This window comes from Alligator sinensis, unplaced genomic scaffold (assembly GCF_000455745.1).
Source record: "Alligator sinensis unplaced genomic scaffold, ASM45574v1 scaffold248_1, whole genome shotgun sequence".
Classification (NCBI taxonomy): Eukaryota; Metazoa; Chordata; order Crocodylia; family Alligatoridae; genus Alligator; species Alligator sinensis.
This window is the reverse complement of record NW_005842130.1, coordinates 2,156,011-2,172,014: the sequence shown is the minus strand read 5'-3', so window position 1 is coordinate 2,172,014 and position 16,004 is coordinate 2,156,011. Positions and strand designations below refer to the sequence as shown.

General features: G+C 41.8%; 1 protein-coding gene across 3 annotated transcripts in view; it reads left to right on the top strand.

Moving 5' to 3' along the window:
* Positions 1–16,004, top strand: part of ADAMTS16 (ADAM metallopeptidase with thrombospondin type 1 motif 16) — a 184,787-nt gene that overhangs the window by 54,272 nt on the left and 114,511 nt on the right. For all 3 annotated transcript variants that reach the window (XM_025205794.1, XM_025205792.1, XM_025205793.1), the window contains exons 4-8: positions 5,532–5,805; positions 7,171–7,370; positions 8,187–8,270; positions 13,413–13,572; positions 15,083–15,188. In XM_025205794.1, the coding sequence (XP_025061579.1) occupies positions 5,532–5,805; positions 7,171–7,370; positions 8,187–8,270; positions 13,413–13,572; positions 15,083–15,188 (824 nt within the window). The remainder of the gene's footprint in view (positions 1–5,531; positions 5,806–7,170; positions 7,371–8,186; positions 8,271–13,412; positions 13,573–15,082; positions 15,189–16,004) is intronic.

Here is a 16,004-nt window from a genome sequence, read left to right as displayed (position 1 = left end):
AGGGAAAGGAAACAAAAAATTCATAAAAAAACACCCCTTTCCTGGACATCTGTGCAGGGACAGGCTCCTCTGCATATAGGTTCTACCACATCTCCCTGTTTTTCTCTGAGCTCTAAAGAGCATTGTGTCAATCCCATGTGTGTGGGTAGTACCTGGAGAAGGAGACAAGTCCCCAGTTTGAAATGCTGCAGAGGAGTCACCAAAAAGAGTGGTGCATCAAGAGAATGAATTAATTTTTTTTGCCTTTGTGTATAGTAACTGTGGTATACTTTCCAACCCTGAGAAGGAGAAGAAAAAGGGGAAGTGTGAAAGATGTGGGCTTACTATGAAACCTTGTGGTTTCCATGGGATCCATAGACACTTCTTCCATAGACTTCATTTCTCCCTTCTTTCTTCACAATCGAATGATCCTGGGAACTCGCCCATGACATCCTATGGAGTTTCTCTTCCTTTTTGCTACCTCCTTTTTTTTTTAACCTGAGGCTGAGAAAAGGATAAGGAGGGATGTGACCTGTTTCTAAATCCCTAGTGTCCTGTTTGGCCATTTGGAGATTAAATAACATATTTGCATGCCTCTAAGAGCAAATATCTTAGAAAAGTGCTAGGTATTTAGTTCAATTAATTTATAACAGATGCTGAGATTCACTCTTGCCTCTAAAGTTATCTAGAAAAATGGATGAAAATATCTGGGGATGTGTTAGAAATGAAGCTGGAGCATTTGCTATGACAGACATTCCTGTTGTTGGGCAGAGGGAGGAACGGGTGGCTGGCCACATCCCTCCCCTGATCACTACTCTGAAAGGAAAATCATATAGGTCTTAACAACAAAGAGAAAAAGCAAAGAACAGCCCAAGACAAATAGATGGGAATGGTAGGGTCTAGTTGTTGCCTCATGGCACGGAGGAATTCAGGTCTTCTCTGTTATCAGCCTTGCTGACTGTGGTTGGCATTCCTAGGATACCTTTCAAAAGTAAGGAAGACTGGAAACTGACATGTGAAAATGATTGCTGCCAACATTCACACAGAGGTGACTGACTGACTGGTTTGAAAACCAGACAGATATTATATGTGTCCTTTTCCTACTCATGCACTGAAGGGTGATCATGTTCAGGACATCATGTTCATTCCTAGCCTGCAACATGGCTGGAGGACAACTCCCTCCCCCCCTGAAAAAAAACAAACCCCAACAAAACCACACTCATTCTGGCACCCAGTGTGCAACCCAAATAATCGGTGTTCAGTGTTGAATAATGTTCAAAAGGTTCAGCCTGCCTGATTTGCAAGACCCTATTGCATTTTACCTCTCAACAGCAAGATATGACAATGTCAGGCATCTGGGTACAGACTAATTATGCAACTGTCTAGGGCCTGACTTAGCAGTCACCATCCCAAGTCATTGCCTGATGAGCTGAGCTAACAAGACAGTAGGATGTTTACCTGTTTTATTAAAGTTATCACCTTTACTTGTTCTTTAAAAAAATATCAGCCATTCTGTGGACAGTGAGGTCACTTCATTTTGCCAGCTCAGTGCAAGGATCCAGCTTGGAGGTTGAGCAGCCTCTATCTGCCAAGGAAATGACCTACCAATATCAGAGGGGGTGTAAACACCTGTTGAATAGATTTTGTTTTTAAGAAAAGCTGAACAGTTGTGAATGTCAGCAAAATACTTTTTAAGCTGCTTAAAATCTGAATTAAACGTACCCACCCTTAACATGGCCCTTTGTACTTAGCCATCAGCTGACACTGTTGGATTAAAGAAATGTAGGACTAGAAGAAACCTTCTGGGCTCTCAAATTCAGTCCCCTGCTATGGCAGGTACAATACCATACAACCCTTCCATAAGTTTCTTAAATGCCATCTTGAAAAAAGCTAGGTTTTCTGCCCACACCATACCAGGTGAAGAAAGCTATTCCAGAACTTCATTGCTCTACTGGTTAGGAATCTTCTGATACACCAACATCATCATTACAATTGAATGCTGCTCCCCCGATTTATTTATCCCCTTTCAACCTTTGTTTTGCTAGATTAAACATGTTAAGATCTTTGACTCCTCTCACAGGATGGTCTACTTTCTATCCCCTGATCATCCTAATGACTTTTCTTTGCACCTGTTCTAAATTGATCTCATCTCTTTTGAATGTAGGTGACCAGAACCATATACAGTATTCCAGATTAGGTTTCATAGGTGCCTTGTACAAATGGCACTAATAGTGGAACTAGTTCCATCCATCTTAGGGCCACATTTGCCTGTTAGCAGCTGCATCCTATTGGCAGCTCATAGTTATCCTGTAATATTCTTTGATCAGCTGGTATACCCAGCATCTGCACCACTTCAGTTGTTTGCAACTGAGGAGCTCCCAGTACGTGCATCTACATGTGTGCTTTACTACACATGCACTGGTATCAGGCGCAGTAAACTGATTAACTCTGCTGCTATCTTACAGCAGAGTAATTAACTGCGCTGACATGCACATGTAGACAGTGACCAGATGGGGGCCAGACTCCTGTCTGCCACCTAGCTACACGACTCCACAGGTGCAGCACCCTTGTGCCCCAGCCAATCCCTCCAAGGCCTGACACTACCACCAGGAGTCCAGAGCTGATGCCCTGTGACCCCTGCCATGCTGGGCCTGCTCCACCCTGGTTCAAATTGCTGCTGTCTTGGGTTTACTCCAGTTCAAATAGCTCCAGAGTTTATTGCTTCACCTTAATTTCACATGTAGATGCACCCAGTTTGTAACAGAAGTTTTTACTTAGTCCCTCAGTTCATGGCCTTGCATTTTATACCACTTAATTTAATTCCATTTCTATTACTCCAGTATTATTGCTATTGGCAGGTGCAAAGTTTTGGAAATATAAAGCTTAATTAATCATCTAGGTAACTTTTGGACAGTCATCCTATCTGGTTCTTTGACTTCCACATATATTTTAGGTGGAACCCATCCCCCCCACTCCTCTTCCCTCCCCTTCTGCCAATTCCTCTTCTTTGCCAGATTTGCATGTGTTTAGTGGATTTTCATTGTGGGATCACTTTTGTGTTGTAGGGCAGTAAATAATATAACAAGTAAGAGATTTTAGCTTGTGTTTGTTGTTAGGGTACAAATTATTATAGCAAGCTTTTACAGGTTTTTAGGCAAGAGGTATGGGAGCATATGGCTTTATATTGGTGTAGCAGGCTTGCCTTTTGGAGCTTGGGTTGAGTCCCAGTCTTGAAATCTTTTTGTTTTGATTGGTGGAGCTCATCCCCCAATCAGGAGGCAGCAAGAGGAGTTCAGTCATGCCCCTTTCCTGAGGGGAGGGGGAGAGGAGTGCTCCCTCCCCTCCCCCGATGAACCTGATTAAAGACTGCAACACTCAGGTCTGGAAGACTTCAGGGGCGGAGCCCTGGAGCATATAAAAGGAACTGCATGCCCTGCATGAGGAGAGCATGTCCGGAAGAGAGAAGAGCAGGGCTGAGGAGAGCTGCTCAGCAGGGTGAAGCAGTAGCTCAGAAGTGCCCCTGAAGACTTCCATCAGCGGGGAACGGCAGACGGCTCCAATGGTCAGGCTCTCCGTGTACAGCATGGCACACGGCATCCAGATCCTGGGAGCTGCTTGAGGTGGCTCAGGTCTGCAGCCTCTGGTGTGCGGCCAGAGACACGGTGCACAGGCCAGTGCATGGAGCAGGACCTTTGGAGCGCTTGGGCGGCTCAGGTCCTCAGTGCCCAGAACAAGGCTGGGAGCTTGGTGCAGGAGGCGCTGCACAGAGCGTCCGGGAGCAGACTGAGCCTGGTGCTGCACAAGGCAGCCCAGGCCTCCGACCCATAGCAAAAGGTTGAGTCCAGAGAGCCAGACGGTGATTGAGCTACCGAGCCAGCAGACACCCCCCGACCCCTCCGAAGCCCACTACAGGTGAGAGAGCAGCCTGGCACAGAGGACGAAGGCCACCCTCCAGGCCTGGGAGCTGTGAGTTGCAGGGAAAAGAGGATTCCCATAGGGGAGGGGAGTCCCTCTCCCTGGTTTGTTAAGGGCTCCTGAAAGGGGAGGGCCCCCCTAAAGTTACCAGCTTCTTTGTAGGGCTTGGCAAAAGCCCAAGGGCATTGGGGTTTCCCCTCGGGATTGAGTTTATCTTCGGGATTTATCTGTTTCAGATCAGATACTTACCTGTGACTTACCTGTATCTGGAGCACTGGTATAAGGTTTTATGTCATTTACCCAGAGGGTATTGTTTATGTTACTGGTTAGATATCTTATAGATATATACACTGTACGTATGTTCATATCCCTGTTCCTTTCCCTTGTGATAAGTTAATGTAAATAAATGTGTACATAGTTAAGTCCCCTGACTGTCCTGGCCTGGTTCTACAGGGATGGAGGGAAACTAAGCAGTGTGCAGTTCCCACCCCATAGCACACCTGCCAGCTAACAATCCCCTTCAATTGGAGAAGGGGAGTATATCCCCAGGTTACCTGGGCTACATTAGGAAACAGAGAATCACAGAGATGGTAAAGACCAATTAGATCATCTAATACCTTTTTCTGCCAAGATCAGATTATTCCTAGCAGTATACTTCTTCAGACTTTGTCCAGTTTACTTTTAAAATCTCAGATGAGGAAGTTACCACCACTTCCCTATTGTTGACTAGTCCACAGACTTGATCTAGCACACTGCAGCTTTCTCCTGATACTCAGCCTCCATTGTATTCCTCTCAGTTCCATTCTACTAGTCTTAGTTATATTCCGATATACAACACTGAATTTTCTTTCTCCCTGTGCATTGTTGTCAGTTCTACTCTTAGCTGTTTCCTTGCTAACCTATTCATACTGACTCTCTTAATCCTGCTTCTAGAGCCATATCTTGCAGTTCTCTATCATTTCTCTCATGGTACATCAAACTCTTTTTCTTAGTCTCTTGCTACGTATTTAAGTATCATATCCCAAGCTCTGTGTTCAGGTGCAAAGCAGCCAGGGCTATAAACAGATAAATAGAAGAACTGTTACTTCCTTCATCATAAAATGAGTTTATATATACTACCCAAAGTTGTACAGACCCTATTTGCAGATTTATTCTATTGCAAGTTCAGATCTGAACTGTCTGTCTATAATCAATGCCACTTCAGCAGCATTATAGTTTCTGAAGTTTTTCCCTTTTGATGGTCTTATCTTTTAGATTTACTTATTTTTGTATTAGCTCGCATATTTCCAAGTTAAAATCTTACTTCATTTTTCTCATGATCCCTGTCTCTGTTCTGAATAACACTGTAGTAATTGTGTTTAATTGTATTATGGCAAGGAAATACAAATAATTTGTATTGCCTTTTTGTAAGGAATACTTTTTTTCCTATTGATGGAGAGTGGAAAGTGATAGGATCTTCTTTAGACTGCATCTGTTTAATGTTGCATCTCATGCATCTCTGAAAAAGCTGTGTGGAGTAAAATGAAGGAACACTATTTGGAAACTGGTGTGGGGAAAATGACTGGTGTGGGGAAAAATGACATGTTAATAAAAACACGTGCCTTGAAATTAATATTTTTTTTTTGTTATTTCTCTAGTCAGGTTTGATAAGAACCCAAGAAGCAGATTACTTCTTGAAACCACTACCTCGACACATAGCACAAAAGCATAACTATTCTGCACCAGATGGACACCGCTCTCACATGTTGTACAAGAGATCTATAGAAACCCAAGTACCCAACAATAATGAGGTAACTGTGATTGAAAGACAAAGGGAACTGGAAAATCACAACACATATTTTCAAGAAAATCAGCGCCATCACACTCATGGGCGACTGGAAAAGCAGCACTTTTGTGGGAGGCGCAAGAAATGTATGTAAGGACATTTTTTCTGTATACATTCACATTTTTTGTAGTTATTGTTAACCTACCACATGTTTTCATTGCTGTTCTCTATGCAAGAGCACCCATCTTTCAAAAGCAAAGAAAATATTTCAGGTAACAGCTTTATTATAACAAAGGGCTAAACTGCAGTTACATCCAGGATTTGGATACAATTCGAGTTGCAAAATTCAGCTTTGGACCTGGAATTCCCAAAGGCTGTGTGTTGGGCAAAGGGATTTGCTTCTGATATATTGTTAATACCAGTAACAAGAAGGGGACAACTTGACCTTTGTGATAATAATTGTTATGAATATTTTGATTAGTCAGGGACATGTTTTAATAATATAGGGAATTTTTCCTTGCCAGATTGTTAGCTTATTAATGTCTTTTTGCACCTGGCACTCTCCTTTTCTTAAATTGCAGCTTTTCCATGTTATTTCTTCTAATTAAATTGGTAGTTCTAAAAGGCTGAGGAAAAGGTGAAAGCTCATGCAAAAATCTGATTGTAGGACATGATGGCCCAGTGTCTCAGCCATTAATAATAGGTTATAATCAGGGGCTATGAGACAGTGGAAGAATTGTGTAGCTCTATTGATTTCCTACATGTAGTCATACTATTGACTCTTCTGCTTGGAGCATATTTCTCATAAATTGGCTTCCTGCATGCTCCTGATACCAGGATCCAGTGGGCAGGGAACACCTATATTTGACAAGGGTCATTGAGAAGCCATTGTTGTAAACTTTCTTTAATTTTAATTACTGCCAGTCATGAGAGGACAGTGTGTTTTATATCTGAGCTACATACAGGTAGCCAGTGTATACTGGCATAATGCAGTTATTTAAACAAGCCATATTTAATTTCCAATCATATAATGACTGTATTTATTTGAGTAATCTGAGTTTTCTGCAGCTTCTGATTTTTTTCCAGCTAATTCAGTATGCTGTTCCATTATAACAAATCAGCGATGAATACAAAGTTATGTTAAATTAGTACATCTGTTCATAAGAACTGGAAGAAAGAAAACATTGTTTGCCTTCAAACATTTAAGCATGCTAAAGAACAAATCCCAAGGAGTTTGCACAAAGATACTTCTACAATATTTGGCATTCAGCAGGGGACCGAATACAGAATGTAACTTGATTCCAGTTCTTTGCAAAATTGTCTGCGCTCTTCCTTTGCCTTTTATTCCCTTGATTTCATAGACCAAGATACTGTGATGAAATGACAGTACATGCCCATTACTTGGTTGTATATAAAAATAAATGCTTTGATTTTTTTTTTTTTTTTTGTGGCTTACTTCTGTCGTGTGAAGCTTTCTGTCTTCCCTATCTCTCCTTTGTTTCCTTTCACAGATATGCCTAAACCTCCAGAAGAAGATATTTACATTTTACCAGATGAATATAAGTATCCGGTACGAAACAAGCGGTCCCTTCCAAAGGCCCACAGGAATAAAGAATTGAATGTGGAGACTCTAGTGGTAGTTGACAAAAAGATGATGCAAAACCATGGCCATGAAAACATTACTACCTACGTCTTGACTATACTCAATATGGTAGGATACCACTTCTTGTTGAGGCCAACTGGGTAATTAAACCTTTCATAATATGCTATTTTTAGTATTTGCCATTCTTACATCATTTCCCAATTTGTTGTTTCTGAACCATAAAAATCCTAACATAGTGAATAGGCATGAAACAGCAACTACTGATTACTCATTTTGTACTGTTACAGTTGTTTACCCAACAGACCATTAAATCTGGCAGAAAGTAGCAGTAAAAATTAACCTGAAGTGCTGTTTATGAATCACAACACATTTTTCTCTTATAAAAGATAAGAGTTGTAATACAGGGTTAGACCATCTGTTTATTGGGCAGCTGTTGCTTTTTGGAGGTTAGAAGTTTGTTTTAATACCTGTGCTACATTTGATTAGGCAAATTGAGGAGACGGTTGGTTTAAGAAAGTTAATAGATTTTAATCCACAGTTTCATCTATTAGAACCAAATTCGTTTTTCTTAATTTAAACAGATTATTTTTTTTAAATGTAACTGATCTTTAAAATGAATGTTATCTTGCCCTTGAGAATTCATGTTTATAACCATCTATCAGTAGATATGATGGTGATAACAGAGGTATAACAAGCAATTTTTGTGCCCTAGGAGTGTGGGACAGTCATCCTTGTGCTTCCTCTTAATCAGTGCATAGAACTATTGCTCCACTCACCCACTGCTAGTTACGCTACAGAGTGATAACATTATTATATAAATATATCAGTTGGAATAGATTTAAACTATGCTAAAATTCTGACTTAAAGCAGACATTAAAATTTAACTAATACTTCAATTGATTTGTTGTTAATATTATCTTCTAGGTGTCTGCATTGTTTAAAGATGGAACAATAGGAGGTAATATAAATATTGCAGTTGTTGGTCTGATACTTCTGGAAGACGAGCAGGTAGGACCAAAACTTTTCCTTTCTCCTGCAGAAACTTTTTATATGATCTTAATGTTTCCTTTTTATTAACATAGTGGAAGTTTTGGCTTCTCGCTCTCTCCCCCACTTATGGTATGACTATATGGTATAACTTTTTGGTTGCTGTATAATTAATATAAATATTTTGCTTCTTGGTAACTTGCCTATCAATTTGATTTGTAAAGAAGCAAAAGAGGAGATGAGATTATGTGCACTGGGTTTTTATTAAAAAATTAAAAAATATTAAAATTAAAAATAAAATTAAAAGTATGTACATATATTTATTAAATATGGCTTAAAATTATCAATACAATATTAATAATGTAAAAAGAGAGAGACTTCCCCCCCGTTCCCCCCACACACATACTATCCCCTATGGGTGCTGACAAATGTAAAAAAACAAAAAACAAAACAAAATAGAGCTTTGCTGGAAGAGGAAGCATGGTAGTTTGACCTGATTCCCCAGCATCTGTATAGCTCTGGTGCTTCAACAGGCCTTTTTGGCCCTTTTTAATCTAAAACTGGTTCAATCAACTATTAGATAAAAGCTCCAGAAAGCCCAGCTGAAGCACCTGATCTATATAGATGTTGGGCAAACTGGATTAAACTAATGTGGTGCCTCTTCTGGGCTTGTGCTGTGCTTGGTGTGAGGGTGTGCCGATCTGAAACTAAAGCTCTGGTGTTTTTGTTTTTTTTCACATCTGAAAACAGCCTGTGTGTGTGTGAGGAGTGTGTGTATGTGTATGTAGTAGGCACCTAACTGTCAAACCTCTGGATCATGGTGTACACATTAGAGGTCTAGTCACGTGCCTGATGAATCTGTTTGCGGCTGACAAGCCCAATTAGAAATGACACTGCTTGTTACAAGTTTCACAGATCCATATGTTGTCCAAGTTGGCGTCCAAATATACAGCATGCTGTTTTCTTCTTCCTCACTTTGCTTCCATCTGAATCAAAGTTGCTTCATGTTGAACTGTACCCAGTACCAGATGTTCCTTCTGGAGTAGACAGGGTTCTGTGCACTCCTCCCAGCTTTCTATGTTGATGTTGAACAAATTCATATCTTTTTAACACTTTGTGGTATCTCCATAGTAGGCCTGTGTGAATAGGGAAGTATTCAATTCAGATTTGGCCGATTTGGAAGACAATGATTCGATTCAGAGATTTGGATCACTGTCCCAAATCGATTTAGCCAAATCAGCTGTGGAAGATTCGGCACTGATTGGAGAGATTCGGAGATTCAGTCATAGACTATAATGGGGAATCACTGAAAGAACGATAACTTTGTCATTTTTTGGTAGATTTGGATAACAACAGCAGGGTTGGTAGTCCCCTCTGAAGGCATGAAGCCCATCACGTTTCAAGAAGATAGGTGCAGGGATTTCTGGGAAACTGCACCTCAAGGTGCTGACAAGCAAAACTTGTGATCTATGACTTTGTGTGAGTGTTTCAAGGCACACGGGATGAAACCAGCAGGGATGGTAGCCTGTAACAGGGGGCCTTCTCAGTGCTCAGCCAGAAACAGCTCACAAAAGGGACAGAAAGGCTGAAGAAAGAGGCTTTTGTGCTGTTTATACATTCCTCCCCCAGAGCACTGTGATTGGAAGGGACTCAGAGAAAGATCACAGTCACTGGCCAGCTACAGATGTCAGTCTTTCCTACCCCGTTCTTCCTCCCTCTTTTCGATTTCTGTTTCCCTGAAAGATTGCCTTCCGAATCTCCAAATCTTTTTCCAAATCTTTTTTTAATTGATTCATAGATTCATAGATGTTAGGGTCGGAAGAGACCTCAACAGATCATCGAGTAGACAGGAAAGAGCGCTGGGGTCAGATGACCCCAGCCAGATGTCTATCCAGCCTTCTCTTGAAGACCCCCAAGGTAGGGGAGAGCACCACCTCCCTTGGAAGCCCATTCCAAATTTTGGCCACCCTTACCATGAAGAGGTTTTTCCTGATATCTAGCCTAAATTTGTTCTCTGTCAGTTTGTGACCATTGTTCCTTGTTACCCCAAGAGGTGCCCTGGTGAACAGAGCATCTCCGATCCCTTGCTGTGTCCCCCTAATGAATTTGTAGGCAGCCACAAGATCACCTCTCAGCCTTCTCTTGCAGAGGCTGAAGAGGTCTAGGTCCCTCAATCTCTCCATATAGGGCTTGTCCTGTATGCCCCTAACCATATGAGTGGCACTCCTCTGGACCCTCTCGAGTCTATCAACATCCTTCTTGAAGTATGGTGCCCAAAACAAGATGCAGTACTCCAACTGCGGTCTGACCAATGCTGCATAGAGGGGAAGTATCACCTCCCTGCTGATGCATGATAAAGTGCAGTTAGCTTTGCTGATGATTTCATCACACTGGTCACTCATGTTCATCTTGGAGTCCGCAATGACTCTGAAATCCCTTTCCGCCTCTGTGCTGCTGAGAGGGTCACTTCTGAGCCAGTAGGTGTGCTGGATATTTTTGCACTCTAGGTGCAGCACGATGCACTTGTACTTGTTGTACTGCATCCTATTGTGTACTACCCACTTTTCTAACCTGTCCAGGTCTGCCTGCAATTGTTCCTTACCCTCTGGAGTGTGCACTTCATCCCACAATTTAGTATTGTCCGTAAACTTGAACAGAGTACACTTCATACCCAGAGGCTCTGAATCGATTTAGAGGGTTTTTTTTGGTCTCCTGATTTGATTTGGATTCCATGATTCAGCTTCTGAATTGGGCTGAATCTTCTCCGAATCGAACCAGAGACTGAAGTTTCATGCACACCTACTCCATAGAGGGCAACACCACTTTCTAGATCAGGGCTGGGCAAAATACAGCCCGCAGGCCAGACGCAGCCCACCAGACCATTCTATCTAGCCTGCGGGCCACTAAAAAAATTATAAAATTAATTATTATATGTCCGTGGCTGCCTGTCTAAGCTGACAAGGAACCAGCAGCAGCAGGACCCAAGAGGAGCTGGTGGAAGGACCCAGGGGTAGCAGTAGCAAGGCCTGCCTGGCTCCGCCCCACCCTCCACCCCACTGCCACTCCTATAACACCTGGAGGTTAGGGTAGGAACTATGGGGATGGAGGAGGTTCCTGTTGTTCCTGGGTAAGACCTGAAACTACACCCTACTGGGGTTGGATGGTGTAGTGGGACTGCCTGTGGCAGGGCAGCCCCCAGAAAATATCACACCTATGCTTCTCCAGTGAAAGGTGGGGATGGGGTGCTGTAAAGCCTCAGCCTCCATGGCCTTGTAGGTCACGCCGTAGAGGGGAAAGGCCTGCAGACAAGGTCCAATAAGAAGGACCTCAGGCCTAAGGGTTGAAAGGCCCAGTGTGTGAGTGTGTGGCCCAGTAAGGGGTCAGAGTGAGTGTGAGGCCCAGAGATGGGTTGGAGTGCAGTCCAGTGAGGGGCCAAGGGGCCAAGGTCCACCTAGAGGGACCTGAGGCCTGTGTGGGCCAGAGGCTGAGTACAGCCAGTAAGAGTCTAGGGAAGTAGGAGTAGATTTGGACACTATCTGCAAGGCATAGGACATGGCATAGGGGTGGTTTGGAGCTGTGTAATTAGCCCAGAACACCAGGGCCACAAATGGTAAGCCTCCTGCATTTTTTCATCAATTCATTTGACATCAAAGGTGTGGCAGGAGAGAGCAGGGCAGACTGCCCTAAACGGGGGTGGGTGAGTGGGGAGGGGGCATCAGTCTCTTAGGGTACCCCTGCCCCCAGTACAGGATACTCTAAGCTTTAAGGTTATCCCAGGAAAAATGGTTTAACTTTTTAAAGATAACTAAAAACCAGAATGAAAATAAGAAGATTCCATTCTCAGCTTGATGGCTCTGTTTCCCTCTGTTTTTCTGGAAAATGCTGTGAAATCTTGCATAAGAGTGACTTTTTTTTTTAATGAATGAAACCAGTGCTAAAAGGCTCATGTTAATTCAGTATTACCTCTCTTTTGAGGCTGAATATCTAAGAAATCTCTTCAATACTTAGCAGTAAATAGTGTACTTACAGGAACTTTAACCTCTCTTCTCTTTTCCCCTGGGTCTCTCTGTTCTGGTTCTTAATCATTATGACTGAAGTAGAGCACACAATTATTATTTTAATGTCACTTCATATTTAGTTGCTGATCAATCAGCACTTCTTAAGTGGCACCTTAATTATTTCGTATTTTAAAACTTTTCTCATTTGGAACACGTCCAGCTTGAAAAGAGTAAGAGGGTCTATCTTTTGATCATACACCTGTGTTAACTTTAATTAATATAATTTTCCTTGAAATTACTAGTACAAGCATGCATGGTATGCTGCCCTATCTAAATTTAAAATGCTTAGTATTTAGATCAGCTTTACGTGACTTTGCAGTAAAGTTAAACTTTGTAGACACCTGAATTACATGATATACTACTTTAGATCCTTTTAGAATTTAACATAGACACAATGATAGTGTCTTCCTTGAATCAAAATACTTCATGAATGTCTTGTATTTTTGAATTTTTTGCAAAAAACTTTTTAAAGGGTGGAAAGGAGAAGGGGAAAAGGAGAAAAACATTGCAGAGGGGTGAACATAGGGAAGGAAGGGAGAAGAAAAACTGAAAACTGATATTATCGTTGAAAAATGTTGATAAAAACTGTTCTTTTTCAAAACTGTCAGAGTGAAATGACTCTTTTAGTTTTTTCAAAAAAACTTTCCCTTTTTCAGTCAGTTGTACTTCTGTATAGTTTTCCCCCTATAGTTAATTGTGAGTCAGTTGATACTCACAATAGTAGTTCAGTTCAAGTTTGTCATGCGCGGATGCTGTTTAAGCCTTTGCTCCCTTCTGCTGCTACCCCTTAGTTTTGATACTCACTAGCACTATTTTCCTGGTTTGGGAAAATCTCTTGAACAAAATGTAAAGGTTGTCCTGGATTATTGCTGACTGCATGATGTTTTGTGATGTGCTCCAATGAGGTAAAAAATGAGATTAGTTCTAACTTGAGATCTGAAACCCAAGACCACATAGGCAGGAGGTTTCAGTGCATTGTGTTACATCATCTTTTCCGGTGTCCTGCTGCTTCACCTAAGTATGAGTCTCTTGATACCAGGAAAAAAAGGTTAATGTATAGGAGTCTTTCAAATGTTTTTAACAATGTCTCCATCTCTTTGAGCAGCCAGGGCTTGTGATTAGTCACCATGCCGACCATACACTGAGTAGTTTCTGTCAGTGGCAGTCTGGGCTGGTGGGGAAAGATGGAAGTCGCCATGACCATGCTGTTTTACTGACTGGCCTTGATATATGTTCTTGGAAGAATGAGCCATGTGACACATTAGGTAAGTCATTGCTGTCTAGTCATCAACAATCACAGGGGTGTCAGCCCTGACCCATTTTATAGTTCAATGTCATGGACAAGTATTTAAATCTGTATTTTTATTCATGCACTACATCTTGAACCTGGCTTGATAGCTCAGCTGAGAACTTGGAACACATCCTTGTAGAAGCTTTTGAGGTTGATATAATCATGTTTGAACACTATTTTAACTGTGTTGAAATTCACAAGGAAAAGATTTTTGGAGGGAAGAGGTAGCACTGCAGTGTGTGTATTTGTGATGCTCTAACATTTTTAGGGTGCTTGTAAGTTTTCCCAGTGCCTTTATTTTGTCACCTTAGGAGTAAATCTTGAGTACTTATTTCTTAGCCTGTTTCCAGGCTTGGCAAAAAGATTCAGATGCCGTTGTGCTGAGGGAAGCAATGGGGTATTTTTTTTTTTACAATTGTGTTGCAATGAAATGTTCTAGTTTTATGAAAATGTCTAATCTTGGCCACAATCAAGTATGCGTCTCTGAAGCACAGGATATACAAGATCTTATACTTGCACTTGTCTTTAACCCCATATTCATGGAAAACAAAGACTCGTATATTTTTTCCCTGGAAATCTGTTAGAGAACGTGTTGTTGTGCCCTTACAGAACAACCAATCCAGTAATGGGGGTGAAATGCAATTGGTTGCTAGTATATGCTGTTGAAGATAAACTGTCCCAGTGGGTATTGGGACACATGGGTCTACAATACAGAGTTTTGATGCCATAGCTCATTGCTTGGGTGGGAAAATATTTTATCCCTGATTGACATATCTATACAAGCAAACCCCCCCCCCCCCCCCCAGATAGATGCAGCTTATACTGGTAAGAGTCTTTTTGCCCATATAGCTTATGTTGTTCATAGAAAAACAGAATGCACATTCCACCTTGCAGCGGGGGGGGGGCGCGGTGCAAATCTTAGACTGGGTTCCTCCATTTTTAAACCAATCTGTGTGTGCAGAGCTTCTGTTCTCTTATAGGCATAGACCAGTTTTGTGTTCTGAACTTCTGTCATGTTACCGGTATAGACTGGAACATCTTGGGGGGCTCCAGTCCACCCCCCTCCAGCACAGGCTGGGCAAACACCAACCCAAGTTCCCTCTCTTCCCTTCCCTTCTTTTCTCTCCCATCGTGCAGACAGTACCAGAGGCTGGTGGGGAGGGGAGAGGAAGAGGGGTGCAGAGCTAGGGGACGAAGCTACAGACATGCAGCCTCTCTTGCTGGATTGACTCCAAATTGGAGCTCAATTTCCATACCCTCCTGACCCAACAGTGAACATCTGTTGGGTTGGGAAAGTTGGTCTAACTCACAGTGCTTTCTGTGAAAAACCATGAGTTATACTGGGGAGCTGTATTTCTGTCTGCACCATTCTAGAGGAGTCATTAAATATTTACCAAAGTGACTTTTAAAGCTATAATGGTAGCAAACCAAAATCTTGTGATCTAAATATGTAATAATATACATTTTATTCTTCTGTTCAATAGGATTTGCACCAATTAGTGGAATGTGTAGTAAATATCGCAGCTGCACTGTTAATGAAGACACTGGGCTTGGACTAGCTTTTACTATTGCTCATGAGTCTGGCCATAAGTAAGTGTGGATGCATTACAAGAAGGTTCTGTGCATTTATTTTATTGAGTTTAGAGACTTCTTTTTATTTGTGTGTCAGCAATTGAATTAGTTAAATAAAAGTTGTTAAGGCTCAAGAGCTGTGAGGTTAGGTTTGGATTGGTAACTTATTACAAGTAGTCTGCTCCCACTCAATCAAAGTACTAAACCCTGGTTCTTATTGTACACTGCAGTTCATTCAGAATTGCTAAAGCCAGCCTTTGGCAACTCCAGTAAAAGTGGCCTGCTCAAGGCAACACAGTTTTTAGTACCTTGTATAGATTCATCATCTCATGTCTGCCACCTTTGAGGCATGTACCTGGTTTCTTGCTTGATGTTCCACAAACTGTCACAGCTCCAAGGGCCATTGATGTTGATTTGTGTTTGACCATAATTTTAAATGATTGTTATTGCTATCTGTGGACCCAGTTCCGAAGTTCTTAGTCAGTGGATGAAAAATGTGGCCTAAGTTTGCACACAAAACCCTATGGCAGAAGGAGTAATAGAATCAGAATCCACTTGTCCAGGGCAACATTCTGTTTGTGTAGTTTTGCTAACAGGTTAGACAATGGATTTGCATAGAATGGCTTGGATAGGGATAATCCTGCCTAAGGCAGGGGGTTGGACTAGATGACCTGTTGAGGTCCCTTCCAGCCCTACTTCCTTATGATTCAACAGCCTTAACCATGAGACTAACCTTCCTCTTTCTGTACCATCTTTCTTCATGTGCTCTTCATGTTCTACCTCCTGCAAAAAACACAAGGGGACCCTCTTTCACTGCATTACCCTCCATTCATT